Source organism: Heliconius melpomene, chromosome 5, assembly GCF_056956725.1.
Source record: "Heliconius melpomene rosina isolate 202511_hmr_F chromosome 5, ASM5695672v1, whole genome shotgun sequence".
Taxonomy (NCBI): domain Eukaryota; kingdom Metazoa; phylum Arthropoda; class Insecta; order Lepidoptera; family Nymphalidae; genus Heliconius; species Heliconius melpomene.
The window spans coordinates 9,536,506-9,555,533 of record NC_140393.1 but is presented as its reverse complement, the minus strand read 5'-3'; the positions used below and the strand labels follow the sequence as shown (position 1 = coordinate 9,555,533).

Below are 19,028 nucleotides of genomic sequence, written 5' to 3'. Positions count from 1 at the left end.
AAAAAACTATTAAAACTACACTTAATTTAATGAAATATAATGTTTTAAGTAATTCACATTTATAAACTTACTGCAATGCAGATAGAAATGTCGCAGAGCTAACTTAACGATAGTCGAAGTGACACCACGATAACTGTCACTTGCGCGTTAACTATTGACAGTTTAAAGTTCTCGATTGACGCTGTAGTTACGTTAGTTACTTGATTAGAAAAAATCAAGTAATTTTTGATATTTATAAACAGATGAAACGATATTTTTTAGTTTTATTTTTATATAAAGTAATAAGTTCATGAAAATGAGAACCAGTGCAAGTCAATTTCAATCGCTTGTAGAATTTATGGAAAGGTACGTTATAAATTGTTTATCTAAATAGAATACTCTAAGTAATAATCATCTTTATTCAACAGATGTGGCGATAAGAAAAGGGAACGACATTGCTTATGTGAAAATATCATAAAAGTAGTGCTTTGTTGTGGACCGATTATTCCGCTCTATACATACTGCTCATCTTTGAACATATTCCTTATTAAGTAACGAAAAACAACGCCCCCCGTTGTCTTATTAGTATTAAAAAGAAAGATTCCAACTATATAAATATTGCCACAAATGAACTACGAGTCCCCTACTATAGTAAATACAGTATGATTCTTTCTCGACATTGTACTGAATAAAAATGGTGTCGACAAAGTGTCTTTAAAGTGTTCTTAGAATTAAAGTTCATATTATATATATTAATCTTTACTAGGAATGGTGATCTCAGTAAACCCACAGAAGGTTCTCAAGGGAGGATCACAAATATACAGATGTGGGTTAAATTAACAAAATTATTAAATGCTGATACTTCAGGCGACACCAAAACAGCAGGGAAATGGAGAAAAGTATATAAACAATATAAAAATATTTTTAAGCAATAAATGATATATATATTAATGATTTATATTTTTCTTTAATATCTTCAAAGGTTTGGAGTGATTTAAAAAATAATACAAAAAGAAAAGCCAATAGAATAGAACAATCAGATGGCAAGCCAATGGGTGGTCGAGCACACAAGTTGAAATTAAGTGACTTAGAGCAAAGAGTTCTTAACATTGTGGGTCAATCAATGACAACAGAGGTAGTGGAATTTCCAGAATTTAATTTAGAACAGGTATGTCTTATTTACTTGCTGTGGTATTAATAAATAAAATTTGTTTAATATGTTAGTCTAATAAGAAAAGATCCTGATCATAATACTTTATTAAAATTTTTATTGATTTTGCAGGAAGATGAAAAATGTACATCAGTTTCTAAAAGCGAATCATCAGAAAGTCATTCTGATTCTGAAAAGGAACCTAAATTTGAACCAAGTAAGTTTTCAAAATGTTATACTTTAAACAAAAATGATAAACGAAAATCTAATACCATTATGAGGCTTTTGTGATGCAGGGGATATTTCCTACTTGGCAGAATAACATATTTAATACATTAATTCCCTAACTCTGCTCACGAGGCAAAGCTAGGTGTTGAGTCCCTCCACCTATCATGCAATTCCTGGAGAAATCAGTATAATGTATAGTACATGTCTTAATGACAACAAAATCTTTTAAAAATAGGGGCACAAGAGTCTCTCTGCCAACCCTGCTATGTGCCGGATACAGAGTAAAGATAAAAACAATAATAATGATAATTATATAAGAGGCATGGGGAAATTATAGTTGACCTTTCTTCTGAAAGAACCTTTCCTATCTCTGGATTCTTTGGGAGGAAGGTCATATAAAAAACTCCTAGACAATATTTATGATGTGTACAACATCTGTATCATTTGAACTTCATTTTCTCTGGCTCACTATGGAGATTGTAAAGCTAATATAGTTTTTAATTGCAGGTATAGATGACTGGGAGTTACCAGGAACTAGTGAACAACATATACCTAAAAAATCTAAATCTTCTATTAGAAAAAGGTGGAAAACTGTACATAAAAGTAGAATCAGATCTCAGACAGAAGTGCCTCAACAAGTGTTTGTCAGTGCCGATAGTGAGTGGAAAACATTTCAGAGGGAAATTGAAAAGGAGAGAATAAGGCTTAGAAAACGAGAGTTACAGCAACAAGGGCGATGGTTGGATTTGTTTGAACAGTTTTTAGATTTAGGCAACAGAGTAGTAGATGTTTTGGAAAAGAAATAAATATTATGTATATTATGTGCGTTTAGATGCAACATATTATATAGATTTTAATAAAGACAAGATATATCCACTCCATTATTTCACAAATTACCATTATTTGAGCTGAGCGAAGCAAAGTTTTTACTGGCCAAAAGTGTATTGTTGTAATGCCAATCCTCCTAGACTGTTAAACCTACAGTTCTGAAATTTTGCAGGAACGTTGTGTACGACGCGGTGATCCCAGCGAATTAGTTGGGTGATAATTGTAATTATAGAATGTATGGCCAAAATGTATCTCGGAGTTAAACTGTGGAATATTTTGAAATTCATTCATTCACCTAACCTAACCCAGCGCGTGCGGACAAAATAGAAAATGTCGCAAAAAGTAGCGGATCTTAAATAATAAATTTACTATTAATTAGACACGTAAAATGCAAAGAAAAGTGGCTCATATCAATTGTTAATAAGTTGCACTAACGATGTAGTGTAAAGATTCTACTGTTAATAAGAGTAATTCACCATAAATCCTATTATAGCTCGCTCCATTAAATGTACACAAATATTTTAAAAAAATATCTACAGTATGTAAAATAAACAATAATATATGGTTTTCGATAGCATCTGTCATAGTTGGTACTACTAACTATGACAGATACAGAGACCTACCAACTTGGTAGTATTGACGAATGACGATATCGTTACCTTTGTAAATACGGCAACGATAGTACTTATCGAATAGAATTTCGAAAGTTTTCGTAAATCGTTATCGAAGATAACGAGTTACAAAGCTTCCACAAAGAATTTTTCACATTCTAAATTATGCTCTAATATCTGGTGATAAGAATTATAATAGTAATGAGTACTTATTTTTGTTTCACAACAAATATTTTTCATATGGAAATTACTATTTCTCTGTATTCTTCTTATCTGGCTTTCGGGATTTTCAAAATCCGAGTTGGCAACTTGGCAATAAAATATATGCAGTCCTAATCATAGATACTTTTATTCCATCTTTCATCTACCTTTATTACAATAGTTTGCTACAATTCTAAAATATGGATAGATACACAACCGGAAGGGCTTTCATTCACGGTAAATTTAAAATTCAAATTCGAAATTATATAATACGAATATATTTTGCTTTTAAATCGCTATATCGATTTTATTTTTATATTCGTCTTATCTTTATTTTATATTCGACTTTTTTATTTGATGTTGGCAAGTCTGTTGAACATTGAAATTGAAAATGGCCGTTTTGACAATGTCAACAACGACGCTTGTTTTCAAGTTTTATTAATAATCTAAATAATTCAATTCATAATATTTATAAAATTTGCTGCTTCATATCATTAGTGTCTCTCTACTATATGTGACATTGGCAGATTATTTTACGTCATTCATCGTCATCGCAGTCTGGCCATTTAAAAACAAAAATCTTAATATTATTTGAAGTTTGAGTTTTGTTCTATATTTGAAATTAACTTAGGCACGCTCGAAACGCCATAAATCAAGAACTGAACTGAAATTAACTTATTAAATTGTATGTTGTGAAATTAGTACTTAATTTTGTGTATATAGAGAATAGACAATTATACTTAGAGAAAATGACTGGAAGAGGAAAAAAGGCGGCGGCGCCAAAAAAAAAAGCAAATGGATATAAAATGCCTGCTCCTATTCCCATAGGAGAAGTAATAAATGATTCTATAGCTAAAAAGAAATGGCGCATCGGACCGTCCATAGGAGTCGGTGGTTTCGGTGTAATTTATTCCGCGTGTGAACATAACAGCTCTCCTAAAAAATCTCCCAATTATCCTTATGTTGTAAAAATTGTGAGTTGCATCTATATTTTTATACAGAAAAAGTTTATATTAAGTGAATTGATTGTTATATTTTCAACAGGAACCACATGAGAATGGGCCACTATTTGTGGAGAAACATTTTTACATCAGAAATGCAAATAAAAACGATAGTAAGCCAATTAATACATCATATTCATATTATGATTATGATTTTACGAATAATAATTATGTCTATAATAATTAACTATTTTCAGTTGCAGAATTCATGAAATCAAAAAAACTAACATCATTTGGTATGCCATTGTATTTTGGTAATGGAACACATGAGTATAAGGGTGAGAAATATAGGTATTTAGTCTTAGAGAGATATGGAAAGGATTTATGGAGTATATTTAAGGATTCTGGCAAGAGTTTCTCAGCAGTTACTGTGTTTCAAATTGGATTACAAATGGTTTGTAAATGCTTTTATAATTATGTCATACTACAAAAGATGGATGTAACCATCTTTTTTAGTTAGATAAATTACTAATGTTTGAATCCCACTTGGGGAATGAATGACTAGTATTTCCCACTTTAGTAAGATAAAGTGTGGTTTATACCATTCAACTTAACAGAGAGTAAGGTCCTGATTAGTGTTGCCAGAAGTCCCAGAAGTTTATATTGCAATAGTACTTAGATACTTAAAATGCTTAAAAATTCCAAATCTTGCTATGATAAAATCTGACAATGCTTCAGACACTTGGTATTCTCTGCCTGCCTTGCTATGCAGTAAAGTGTGAATGTTTCATATATAGATATAGATAACATGTAATATTTAAAATTTGTTTGTAAAGGAAAATATTTAAAATATATCAGAATATCAATATAGTTCAACAAGAACTGCTGAGTTGTCAATAATTCATAATCTAAATGCTTTTCCTCTGACACAATGGTAATGCTAGGTAATTCGGTGGGAAGTGAGGAATGGAGTGTCTCAACCCTACATAACCTCTGTCTACCCTGCTGTATATGGGATAGTGTAAAGGTAGAAAAATTGTTAATAAATGCTTGGATGCTTTTGAAGAGGTTTGAGTCAAATTTTTCTATACATTATACCAACTAACAATAAAACACATTGCAGTTAGATGTACTTGAATATATACACAGTAAGGGCTACGTACATGCAGACATAAAGGGTGCAAACATATTAATGGGGCTTAAGAAGGGTACGGAAAACCAAGCATATTTGGTTGACTTTGGTTTAGCGACCAGAGTTGGTGATAAGGAATATAAGCCAGACCCCAAAAGTGCACATAATGGGACTATTGAATATACGAGCCGAGATGCGCATATAGGAGGTTAGTATAATAGAGAAACAGATTTTTATGTATTTTTTTGTTATTTATTATTAATCACAATATAAGAGGTCAGTGCGCTGTTGACTGGATGTGACGATTGTAGGCGGTATCTGAGAGTGAATTACTATCATATCCTAGTTCTTGTAACAAGACAAAACAGCCTCTAGTCGCCGACTCACTCGGAAGTATTGCTCTAAGTGCTGTAATGCTAAAAATGTATAGTTGTTTTTTTTTTTTCAAAAGTCTTATTGAAATAAAACATGTGTGAAACCCTCTCACTCTAGGAAAGCAAGCAGGAGTCAAAGCTCCATAGTATTTAAATTATATATTTTTTTAATCATAGCAAGTTGTTAAGACACTCTGTCCTGACCGTTGCCCACTTTCCGCGCACTTCCGCACTTTGTCGAGTGGCGGAAATTAACGCCGCGCTTTTCCTCATAATCAGAGTGAGGAAATGAAAATATAAAATAATTAATTTCTTCAAGTGGCAATCAAATCGCACGCGTGTGCCCCTGCGCCACGACGGCCTCATTGAAAATCTCTATATATCCGAATATGGCAATGTAGTAGGACCCTAGTGCTACTTGCAAGACACTTCAACACATTTTATAGACGCGTATTGTATAGGTGTCATTTTGAATTATTACTAGAACGTAGAAATTAGATTATTCAACCGCCCGAGTGAGATTGGGACCCACATCCGTCGCGTTTACACTCTGATGCTCTGCCACTGTGTTTCAATTATTTTTTATATTATTGATTTCATATGATATGATATTTTATTAGAGATTCTAGCATACAATATTAGTTATTAATAATATTAATATTCCAGCACCCACAATGCGAGGGGATTTAGAGATTCTAGCATACAATATGCTACAATGGCTAGTTGGGGAGTTACCGTGGGAGAAACATTTGAAGCAACCTAAAACAGTGCAAAGCATGAAGGAGGCGTTCATGAAGAATGTGCGGAAAGAGATTACTAACAAATTTAATGATGTGCCTGGTAAGATGTTAGATATTTTATTATTAGGCTTAGATGGCTTTGAATAGGCTGTTAGTTTTATACTTATAAGGTCCTTATTTATAAACCATGATGCCGAAAACGGCATCTCAGACTTGAGAACAAAGAGTAAAGAGCTCCATTCCCCATGGATCATTTTACTTTTATGACATTGATTGTTGCTCTCCAATAAATGCAGCATTGATGAATTCTGTATTTAAATTTTTTTGCTTTCTGTATTCTGCACATAGCAGAATAGGTAGAAGGAACCTGAGTGAACCTAGTGTTAATTGTTATTTATTATTATTATTATGTTTTATTTTCTATTACCATGTGAAATTTTTTGTATTTGTATTTTTGCACTGTATAAGATAAAAAATGATAAAAAATCGAAGTTCACTATGTGTTAGATATGTTATGTTATATTGTATTGTATAGTTTGTGTTTTCTTACAACATATTTTTCTATTATTTGCAGATGCATTAATCAAACTATTTGAATACGTAAATACAATGAAACCAAAAACCACTGTGGACTTTGCTAAGTGTCGACAGTTATTCGAAAGTTACTTAAAATCTGATGGTATTACGAAAAACAGTAAAATTGTATTCACACCTACCAAGAAAAGAAAACTTGCTAAAACTGTTGATAAAGAAGAAAAAGGTGATCAAGCTGAGGAAGGTGATGATGATGATGATGATGATGATGTCCCCGTGGAAAAGGTCTTGAGGAAAAATTCTAAGCAGAATGGCCAAGTTAAAGCACCCAGAAGGAGAAAGCAACCAGTTTCTGAAGAAAATTGTGAAAATGAAGAACCTGAAGAGAGTGTAGAGAAACTGCGGCCAAGAAAGAAAAGGAAATCAATAGAACCGAGTGTTGTGGTTAAAATTAGGAAAACTAAGATAGTTCCCAAATTGACACCTCCACCTAAGAAGAATTTTACAAATATAGCGACTCAAACATCTAATGAGAAACCTAAAAGAAGTCCTCGGCAGGTGTCCTTTGATAGTCCTATATGTGAAATAATAGGAGAGAAAAAAGAAATAAAAAAACCTACTGCAGAGTCCAGTCCAGATGTTTTTGAAGATTCTTTTGTGGTAGAAGAAAAAAAAGAGAAACGAAAACGCAAATTACTATCGACTCAAGAAGTAACAGTAAAGAGAGAATTAAGAAAGAAGGATAGTGTCAAAGTGATCAGTCCCAGGGAGAAAAAAGTGAATGGACGCTCCCCATCCAAATAGCTAGTGTTCCCTTGTTTGATTTTTATGTTTTTCTTCATGTTTTTGTATTTGGCTTTGTATTACAGTATTGATGCCAGTATCCTAAGGGTTGATAGATTGAGGCCAGGCAGTCAACCGTTGAAACCATCTAAGTTTATTATTATGCGTAAATTACAACAGAGGCATCTGACGCATGATTGTTTGAAATGATTTGTCTCAATGTTTTAGTGAAGTGGCCTTTTCATCTCACTGGTTTTAGTACACTAGGGTAGTTTGTTCATGTAGGGCACTAGATAGTGTAAATGCGTTCAGAATATTCTACTTGTAGTGCCCTAACCTAGTGCACTAGAAATAGTGTGGTGTCCACTCATAATCCTATAAGATGGTTATTGAAATTGTGTTTGTATAAAAGTATGTATGAAACATTTTTTTTAGCGCTAATATTAAGAGTATAAATAGATTCTACAATACTAATTGAATTATACATATGAAATCAATAATATAAAAGTTTTTAGTATAAAGTTCAATGATGATATGTAACAGAGATGTTATGGATATAGGAAGAATTAATATTGTTACTGAAATAAAATTATTTCGGGCTATCCGATAGTTCCGTGTAATTTCAGTTATGGATATTAGATTTTTGGGAAGTTTATTTTTTAAAGATTGTTCTTGACTTACGCTATTTGTTGTTGATGCCTTGTCTAGTAACAAAATGTTCGAAAAATTTCCCTGTCGCTACTTTGTAATAAGCGAAAAATCTTTAATAACGCCTCATTCATATCGGACTCAGTTACTTGTTAATTACGGATAACCGTTAGTGTCGATTACAGGAGTGCATTCCAATAAGGAATAAAATGAATAAATCAAACTTAATATTGATTAAATAAATGTTTAATATTAAATTTAGTTTATTTAGCATTTATAAAGTAGTACAGTTTATACTGATGCCATAACTAACTAATTAACATAAATATTTAAGAACTTGAGAATTATTGTTAGAAAATAACAATCATGTTTTTCCATATAATAAGTGTACAATAAATGATTTTTTTAGTTAAATTTTTTGTGTGTTATTATGTAGGTATTGAAATAAATGTTGTTTTATTGACAGTTGCTAATGATTGATATTTTTGCATGGACATGTTTCGAAATATTTGAGTTCATAGTAAATATTACAATATTTTTTTATGCTTCATACTTGTATCTAGAAAGAGAATTTAGTGTCAACATAATCCGGGTTAGCAGACAGAGTATGCATGTTGTATGAGGTAACTAAACGCCGCACTTTGTCTTATTAGACCAGTGTAGGTATCATGGCGCAGTGTCAAAGGTCAGCCTCTTACTGTTAACACGGTGGTTATCGGTTCAATGCCCACTCGTTGGATGTATTATTTACATTTAAAAAAAATAAAACAGCTAGCTATGAATTTAAAAGGAAGACAATTAAAAAAAATATATCCACTTTGCATTTGTCTCCTTCATATACAGGTGTAACACACCTCCCACCACACCCCCGTGTATGTTAGCCGATTTTCAGTTGTTCGGCAGATATTTGAGAATTTGTGATTTTTTAGAAAAAGTGGGATTCTTGAAGAAAATTAGTTAATACATCCTAACTGGAGCAATATAGCTCAATAGTAGTCCATTTGAATCACGTAGTAGTTGCAATTCATAGTTTTATAAAACATTCAAAAAAATAACATTGAAACAAAAAAATCAAAGTAAAATTTTAACAACAACTTTCAGCGGTTGCGCTGAAACAAATTACACACAGAAAAACAATTTAAAAATTTTTTTACAACTAATTTCAAAAACGGCTGGTATTGCAGGCCTAGCTCAACGATAAAAAATGTAGTTCAGTCAAGAGGCAGCGAAAATCAGTTATTCTTATTATGAGGATTGTCTATTTTTAAAGAGCATAATTCAGAATTAACTCAAATAAAAAAATATATTTTATTAGTAACTTATAATTGGCCTATATTCTAAAGTGGCAATGGGCTGGTCACATTTGCCGCAGAACCGATGACCGTTGGAGTAAGCGCGTTCTACAGTGGAGACCACGCCTCGGCAAGCGTAATGTAGGACGTCCTCCAGCTAGATGGGGTAACGATATTCGTAAAGTGGCGGGCAGCGGCTGGATGCGAAGAGCTGAAGATCGAGCTCAGTGGCGTGCCATTGGAGAGGCCTATGTCCAGCAGTGGACGAGGACAGGCTGATGATGATGATATTCTAAAAATGATAATATGTTATAGATATACAATTTTATGGTTTTAAGAAAATAAAAAAGCGAAAAAAAGGAAGAAAATAATCAAAATAGTTTTATAATATATGTTTCAAGTGACCTCTGTGATTGGCGACGCATAGTCGGCACCTTTTTATAAAATTTATCTTTAATTTTCTAAACACATCTTTGTTTTCTCTTATGTTTCTTTGCGTCTAGTTTAATTGTAAACGCAATACATCTATGGTGGCGTATGATGACTTGTATATCTTTGTAGAACCCCCAGACAAAAAAAATCGATCGAGTTGAGTTCTGGTGATCTCGGAGGCCAGGCTATAGGCCCTCCACGGCCAATCCATCGATTTGGAAAATGTTTTCTGACATTCTCAGCATAATGGCAAGGTGCTCCATAGCATTGAAAATACATGTGGAGCGAAGTAACAAGGTAACGTCTTCTAGGATCTGGTGTAAATAATTATTTAAAAACGCTAAATAAGTTTCTCCATTGATTGTTCCAAAAGTATTCAATATTACTATATTGCATACTTTTCCGGAAATATATTATATATTAAAATTTTGTCAACATTGTATCCTAATACCTATATTAAAAATAATGGGTACAATACCCAAGAAAAAACCCACACTCAAATCCAAAGCTTTTATTTTATTTACAATAATCGTAATATGAAAGTAAACAAAAAAAGTAACGTACCAAAAAAAAGAATTAGATTTAGAAATGTAATAAACATAACATGGTGGTATAGCGCGACCGCGACGACGACCGCGACATTGACTAAAACAAAACGTAGCACCATTTGTAAAAAAATATTATTTTTCCAACGAGTCCGTCCTCCGTCCACCGTCGACGGTGGCACAGGGTTCGTATCCGTCGCGGTCGCGGTCGCGCGCCCCCCTCGCCCCTCGCGCCGCACCTATACCGTTACACATTACTTAGTTAAAACCTTACTTTATTAATTATAAAAAACACTATTTACGCCGTTACAGGAACATTTTTATGCAAAATCTATTTAAGTTGCAATGGGACTAGTACATTTAAACTCCATTGTCATGAACCACTTTCATCTATTTGTACGGAGTGTGTAAATAAGGCCGCGCACACACTAGCGTTCGATGTAAACATATCACACCAATGCGAATGCGCCGCTCCTTTTAAAATAACCTTTATTTTGTGACGTTTTGTGCTAATAAATATGTATACGAATTACAAATAGCAATAATATAAAGGTAAAATATATATATTTGAACATATTCCTTCAGTATATATAATATATGTAAATATGATATAAATTTCGTCTATAAAACATTATTGAGGCGTATTTTAAAAGGAGTTTCGACCGTACCTGTCCGTTTACTATCTAGAACGTCTTAGAGCTACGTGGAATAAAGTAACATAGTATATATATATATAGTAAGCTATTCACTAGGTATTATACTGCGAGGTGGCACTAGCTACTGCGTACTGGCTTACCTAGAAGCTGCCGAGCGGCTCGTGACTTGTATTTAACAAATGTAAACGTAAAACTCAAAGACAATTTAATGGTTTATATGTTAAGTTTAAAATATTTATATTCAAAATTAATTATTCAAAATTAGGTTGAGCAAGATCTGACGCACAAATCTTGCTTCACAAACATTTCTACTAAAATAAGTACTATATCAAAATACAACTGGATGAGAGAAAAAAAAATAACTGTGATGGGCTCATTCACTGTGTACTCAACACAACATATTTAATCTGTTTCATTATAACATTCAAAGAAAAAAATTACAATTCTTGCAAAAAATAAGGTTTTTATTAATAATAATTATATATAATTTTTTTAGATATTTTAAGCAAGCCACCGTCGCCCGGCCATCACTGGACGACACTCAAAGCTCATTCCGAGCGTACTCCCCTACACATAATACATAAAAGTAAACAATGGCTGTGCCTAATTGTACTACGTTATAATATCGGCCAGTTTTCAACTGATTTTACTAACAGTCGCACCTAGGGACGTTAATTAGCATTTGATTGACATTAAACTGATGTATTACAATAAATCTAATGATAACCGAACATTAATTATCGTTTTCAAGTGCAACAGCGAGTCATAAAGTTACAATTTTTTTGGTGAGACTTTTTTGTAATAATCAAAAAAAAATCTAAGAATCCAAAAAAAGCCATTTAAATCTGGCGTTATTAAAGCTTAACATTTAAAAATTGTATCGAGCTTAACTCTCAAAATTTCAATAATTTACATACAATACACAAAATATTCGTACGTCGTCTTGAATAAATAACGTTTTTTTATTTATTATTCATTTAATTATTTACTTGTTCTATATAAAAAATTTGGTGTTAACTCAGTCAGGCGTTATACAGGTCCCATTACCAAGTTTCGAGCGCATAGTGTCTTATCGCAGCCTAAGACAAAAGTGGCCTAACCCAAAAAAAATAAATTTATAAATTAAATCTTGATGGAGTAAACTTTTTACACGCAAACTATCAGAATCAGAAATTTTAGGTTAGGTCACTTTCTTTTTATACGTGCGTTATATCGGAGTGGACAGAAAGCTACACCGATTTCGATGTATGAACACACTGGACTAGTCGAGTTTGTCGGAATGTTCGTCATCCTTTTTTTATTTAATAGTTCAGACTTGGGGATAATCGACATTAAAGGATAGGTACGACATATCATAAAGAACATAAATATTCTAGATTAATATATATATATATTTTATATTACCCACATCAGCTACATTTGGTAAGCAAACAAAACACAATTTTTTTCACTTACCACGAAAGGTATTTATTTGGAAATTATAAAAAACATTCTTCTTTATATTTTGGGGATTGTTTTAAAAAAAAAATATATACCTATCGTTCATAGTTTCGATCAAGTACATCATAGGTCTTGAATATAATACAGATGACTCGATGATTTTTCAATAAAACTCATCTTTTTTATATCGATTATCCCAAAAAGCTGCAACTTGAGCTTATATCTCATCGTCGAAACAATTACCGGCGGGATTGGATTTGTATCGGTAACTTATTAATACGTTAGCTATCAAAAGTATATAAGTATATATTAATATATATATAATAAACATTATAATTTTATTAATATTTTTTGAATATAACTATAATATTGTAGTAGGTATATACGAGTACAATATACATCCACGCGCTTTTACTTAAAAAAAATATTTAATAAATTCTTTAATAAGTCTAAAATTTTTTATACTGTAAATATATTTATTGTGGCAACATTATAACGTAATATTTTTTCTTCTGAAAAATTTCAACAGTATATATTGTGCTTTTACAACTTTTTTTATATAAAAAAGCGCGTGAAGAAGATTGTCATATTTTAAACATGTATATAATTCTATTATACTACCTATCATTGTATTTGCTGAAGGGGGGTCAATGCCGTTACTATTTTAGTACTAAGGTAAAATAACAGACGGGAGGACCCCCCAGTATTATCTATATATAAAAACCCTGGTGCGTACAAAAATCAACCCTTTTTTTACAATTATGGAAGAAAAATAACTATTGCATTAAACAATCTGAACCTAAGGATATCGGTCTACTATTCTTAAACGGTATGTTATAAACTTTATTTTGATAAGAAAAAAAAACTGTAAAAATCATTTGAACACAGTTACGCCTGAGCCTGTACTTTACTTTGTGAGACGAGCAGAAGATTTTTTTAAGTTCAAATTTAATTCGAACAATTGGGTTTAACCCAAAACATCTAATTTCATTAGATCTATAACAAATTTTAAATAACATTAGTAAAACAGAATAATAATGAAATCGCGAGGTCACAAAGAACAAAAAACTAAAGCCGCGACATTAATGGGTGGGATGTATCAGGTGATTTGATAGTACATTTTAATACATATAACTCTTTAAAATACACATAACGATTATATTATAGATGTTAATGATTTAGAGCTACGGTTGTGTGTTCGCCTCAAATTTAAGCAATATCTTAAACTATTTTGTCATGTCTAATAAACAAAACATGGCGTTAACTTCCACTATACAAACAAGTCTGTCGGATTTTCACAAAAAAAAAACCATAAAACAATGAAAACGAATCAACTTAAATCAACAACATAATCATAACCATCAATAACCGAAACGTAAATCTAACACTAGTTTTACATTTACATATTTAAAAAAACATGATACAAATATAAAATAGCAAATAGGAACGCAATGAATTCTATAATTAAACGCGTCATACACGTATACGTATGTATATAGCAAGTAGTAAGTATAATACTGCCGATGTGTTGTGGCCACCTTGAACTAAGGGTTTCCAAAAATAATCAAGAATAAGAATAAATCTCAGAATCAAATGTATGCAGCCATCTACAGCTTATTTCAGAAACATCGGCCATACTGTACTTACGTATATATAAAAAGAAAAACCTTCTGCATCGTTCTAAACTAAGCATTTTCAATACATTCGCGTTATTCCATGGAGGAGTTAAATGGATTTTCTTTTATAATATCAAGTAAAAGAAAGTTCATAAAAAGGACTCATAAAGATGTATCCATGCTTATATTCTCAACTAGAATTTGCAAAAGTTATTATAATTGACGATTTTTTATTCTTTTCTTTTATATTTGTAAAAACTTTACATGACCAATACTCGCAAAAACCACATATATATAGACTATCTATTATCTATTCTAGCTACTTTCTTTACTTATTTTATATTTTACACATCATGCTAAAAATAAAAGTGACCGAACTCAAGGCATTGCAGGAATTTATCACATAATTGTCTCATATTACTCATATTACTGGTTGGTTGGAAGAAATCTCCGTAAATAAATACTTTTAATATTTTTTTATATAATTCATTACAATACACAATATTATATTTCTTTTAAATAATCTTTTTTCATCAGATATTAACAAGAAAAAATCTTTACTAAAATCATAAAGTTTGAGTTACGTCACTTTCACCTAAGAACGCTTACCCAAGAAGATTTCAAATACAACTTGTATAACCCTCCATGGAAAGTTCTATATATACGATAATATTTCTAAAATTTAAACCGCGATTTCAATGTAACATTTGTGACTAAGTTTCTTTAAGGCACACGACAGATCGAAAGGCGGGGTCACATATACTTTTTATACCTTACATAGTATAATTTTATTTACATGGAAAAAGATTTATTTTCGAAGATGTGAACCCAGCTTTAGGGAGTATATTGTCACTGGCCAAACCCTATTTTAGGATAAACTAGTAACTCTTCTTGAAAAAAAAAGATATGTTACTATACTTATAGTATAGGTTATAGGTATATATGCACTTTTAGTATAAGAGACTCTAGTTTGGTCTAACTAGTTAATTTTAAGTATCTCATTACTTTACTTTAATATAAAATACCTTTTTTAATAATTTATATAATAAGTTTTTTCATATTTGCGATAGGCGTTCATAGTGTCTGGATAAATTTCTAACATAGGCTAACCACTCAATTCGGCCTAGGATAAAACAGGTTCTGCCTAAAATTAGGTTTGACTAGCCACATAATATACTGTACTGTATTTGTACGAATGATTCGAGAGCTAGAGCAAGAGTTGAATGAAAAGTTAACTAATTATTAACTAAATCGGAATAATAAAGGGCAAGCTCAGGTTTTTTTTTTCAATTTGGCTACACTTGGCCGCTCCTTTTCTTGCTTTATACACATAAGGATTTTTGACTAACTATAACAAAAAAAAATTTACAAATGACGCAAAAAATAATATTTTTTCTTGTAAATTTTTCCAGTCTCTATTCAATATTTAAAAAAATCAATAAAAATAATTTCTAACAGTCACGAAAAACGATAACTGTATGGTAAGAAGCCAAATTTTGCGAAAAATTCTTAATATTCTTCAAGACGTGAACAGCCAAGTGTCAAGCAATAACAACTGGTAACACGTAGATAAGATAAGATAACTGATAAGATAATAAGTTTCCAGATATCAGAGTATGATACTACGAACACAATAGGTAGTATTACGGAACGCGACTACTTTAGGCCTCTCTCACAACCGTTGCATTATAGACTAATTGTTAATGGATTATGTATATTTATATCTATAATAAAAATTAGATATGCAAAATCGATTTAATGTGTGAGAAATAATTAAAATTACGGAGAGCGGAGTGTTGAATCACTAAGTTCGCACTGTCTCACCCTGTTTGATAGTTCATATGAAGCAAATTATTTCAATTAACATGTAATTTTACAAATTAAATAAGTGATTTAGATCAATTATGCACAACTAACACCAAATGGTTGTATGATCGTGAATGTGCTAAAAAAGGTAATTGCTAGTTATTTCAATAACCAATTGAATGTAAATTTAGAATAATCTTTATTCTTTAAATCTCTTGGTTTCGAGAAGTATTTCTTTATTTATTTGTTGCTTATGTTCCATACAAAAATACAAGATATACAGAACATCTCGGTAATTCAAACTAAAAATATAATCCAGGGTTATAATCAAATAATACATAGATTTTTTTACAAAAAAAAATGAAATAGCACATTCATGATACACCACAGACCGATGTCATCGTTAAACATTAATATAGTTTAATATTTCCAATAAAACGGCTCAAACACGCTTATTATTATTGCGCAATGTAATGAAAACAAATAGTGACCATCTATAACGCTTTCAATCAGTATAGTCTATGATTTAAAAGTCAGTTTTTATTCAGTTTATAAGTTTAATATATTACAGAAATGCAATTTGCTATTTTGATACATATTGTGGAATATATTTTCACAATAATACTAATCGTGTATGGAACTCGTTTTGAAAGTACTTCTCTGATCTCCACTAACCATAATGCTATCCTTTTCTTACGACTTATATAAGAAAAGGCAGGCAATACTTTAGTTTCGATCAAATTAAACTTTAAATGGGATTTAAGCCAATGCTGGAGAACATTTGAGTTTGAGTTCAATTTAGTAATATAGAAAAATGCATAAAAAATGTCTTAAACATTTTTTTATACGTTAATAGTTTTGTTTAAAGTAACTTAATTTATTAAGAAAAACTATTAAGTTCACTTATTATATATAATGATTAACTCGCAAACAAGATTAGTTAAATAACAATAAATATTAACATCATATTTATTATTTGTTTAAAAATAAGAATTTTAACCTTCATTTCATAATATATATACCATCCACTACAATCATAATTAATTTGTATTGATAAATTAAAGAAAAAACTGACAAACAACTCAAAACTCAAATCTCCCGCAACACTGATAAATATATATACATATAAGTGTGTATGTTTGTATGTATATCATAATATGTATAAACCGTATCATAACAATAGTCTACGCTTTATATACGACTTTACTTACAATATTATTTGAAACCGATTTTTATCTGCGATTGTACTAGACTTTACGACACGATACGATATTTTCATAATTAAAACATTCAAACTGATCAACGTGCGTACATTTTTTTACATATAATCATTTAATATTAATAATAAAATGTTATTTACACATATATTACAAATATAACTATATAAATTTAATTTGTATGAAAAATCGGGACCTCGGGTATTTATGCTAAGCCTAATTTAACCTATTATATTTGATTTTTATTGAAATTTCTATTTTTTTATAGAAAATAAAAGTTGTCAGTTTCAACATAATAACTACAAAAATAAATAAGATATTATTAAGAGATTTTTTCAGCGTTTCAAGAATTAATAGCAATAAAATAAATCAATTTAAACAATATTTTGTACCTACCATTAAACGGGTTATATTAATATATAAACAGTAGAGTGCATTTTTAGTATTATTATTATTAAAATATAAAATCGACGACGACTTGAATTTTATTGTATGAATTTAATTAGATTTTCGACACTATTAACTATAATCGAATTTATATACAGATATATCATGATACTGCGTAAAAAACATTAAATAAACGCACTCTATCATTTATAAGAAAACGAAAAAAAAAACACAGTTTTTTTCATCTAAAACGGAGACATAGTCGTGTGACATACATATATTTTATTTATGTAGGAATATCATTCCGGCAGTCGTTTTATAATGAAGAAAATACTCAATTACCGTACGCTCTTATTTTAATAACTGATATTTTATATATTGCATTTTTTTAACAATAACTAAAGAACCATTATTTTTAAATAATGAACATTATATTGATAATAAAATTTTTACTTAATAGTTAATTAAGCAAATTTTAAGCAATTTTATACATAAAAAAATAACAAGGAAAAACTTTATTTACATAAACATACAATAATAAAATATCAGTTACTTTGTATGAATCATACGCACCTACAGTAAATGGCAGTATAGTTTAAGTCAAACACCCGTATACCTCGTCTTGTGTAGTCGAATAAAAAAAAATAACAAGTAAAATATATAAAGAATAAACGAAAAAAACAACGTGAAGGGGAAAACCTGTTAACTTAAAGATGTAAAAACATAATTATTTCAGGTACAGATTTTGATTTATCAAAGAATAAATGAAAAATGTAAGAATTTTAGTTTCATTTACAGAATTCATACAAAACACCTAAACTGTTAATTATAAAAAAAATTAAGAGTGTTCATCATATTCGTTATTTATATTCAACATATAACAATATAATAATAAAAACAAAATTACATTGTTTCTAACAAAAAAAACAAAAAATAGAATAAAATGAACAAAAATGTTGTTTTCCACTGACATAACGGATTTTTGTTATATATTATATGTAAATGATGATATAACTAATGCCATCATTTACATACAAAATATATATAAAAATTATTGACACATTTTTAGTGTAATTCGCTCTAAACGTACGCTAAACAATGTAACTGTATACTGTATATTATATAAAGGGTTCTGCAAACTGTATACAGAAGTAAACTGTTTACAGCGGTTTTGTAAACTGTAAACATAGTACTGTATAGTATGTATAGGGTTCTGTATAACGTATACAGAGGCGAGACGAGGCGTTCCCGAGGTGTGGATTCATTGATGTATGTGCGGCCTTTTGTTTTCGCTATATCTGTAACATACAATTAATGTTAGACTTATATAATAGTTATAGTTTATAACACATTAAATAGTAAATTACATTGCTATATGACTGGTGTATTTAAAAAAAACGCCGCGGGACTTAAACTCATTATGTTTAACGTCCACGTCGTCAACTAAAATACTTTCTTTTTAAGTTACGTCGAAATTCTTAGACTCTT

At 30.5% G+C, this 19,028-nt stretch overlaps 3 protein-coding genes across 8 annotated transcripts in view; 2 read left to right on the top strand and 1 right to left on the bottom strand.

The window, feature by feature from the left end:
- The first annotated feature begins 106 nt into the window (after positions 1-106).
- On the top strand, positions 107-2,233 carry LOC146539275 (uncharacterized). Its single transcript, XM_085185238.1, has 5 exons — positions 107-345; positions 746-878; positions 962-1,147; positions 1,262-1,346; positions 1,865-2,233. The coding sequence occupies exons 1-5, from the start codon at positions 290-292 to the stop codon at positions 2,161-2,163; spliced, it is 759 nt and encodes a 252-aa protein (XP_085041364.1). The 5' UTR covers positions 107-289; the 3' UTR covers positions 2,164-2,233.
- Positions 2,234-3,372: 1,139 nt separating this feature from the next.
- LOC146539274 (serine/threonine-protein kinase VRK1-like) lies at positions 3,373-8,613 on the top strand. The gene is made up of 6 exons (XM_085185237.1): positions 3,373-3,971; positions 4,042-4,111; positions 4,196-4,392; positions 5,062-5,278; positions 6,111-6,284; positions 6,759-8,613. The coding sequence occupies exons 1-6, from the start codon at positions 3,747-3,749 to the stop codon at positions 7,520-7,522; spliced, it is 1,647 nt and encodes a 548-aa protein (XP_085041363.1). The 5' UTR covers positions 3,373-3,746; the 3' UTR covers positions 7,523-8,613.
- Positions 8,614-10,369: 1,756 nt separating this feature from the next.
- The window catches only part of chico (insulin receptor substrate 1 chico), a 30,032-nt gene continuing 21,373 nt past the window's right edge, over positions 10,370-19,028 (bottom strand). For all 6 annotated transcript variants that reach the window (XM_085185231.1, XM_085185232.1, XM_085185234.1 and 3 more), the window contains one exon: positions 10,370-18,838. The gene's annotated coding sequence lies outside the window, so the exon portion shown is untranslated. The remainder of the gene's footprint in view (positions 18,839-19,028) is intronic.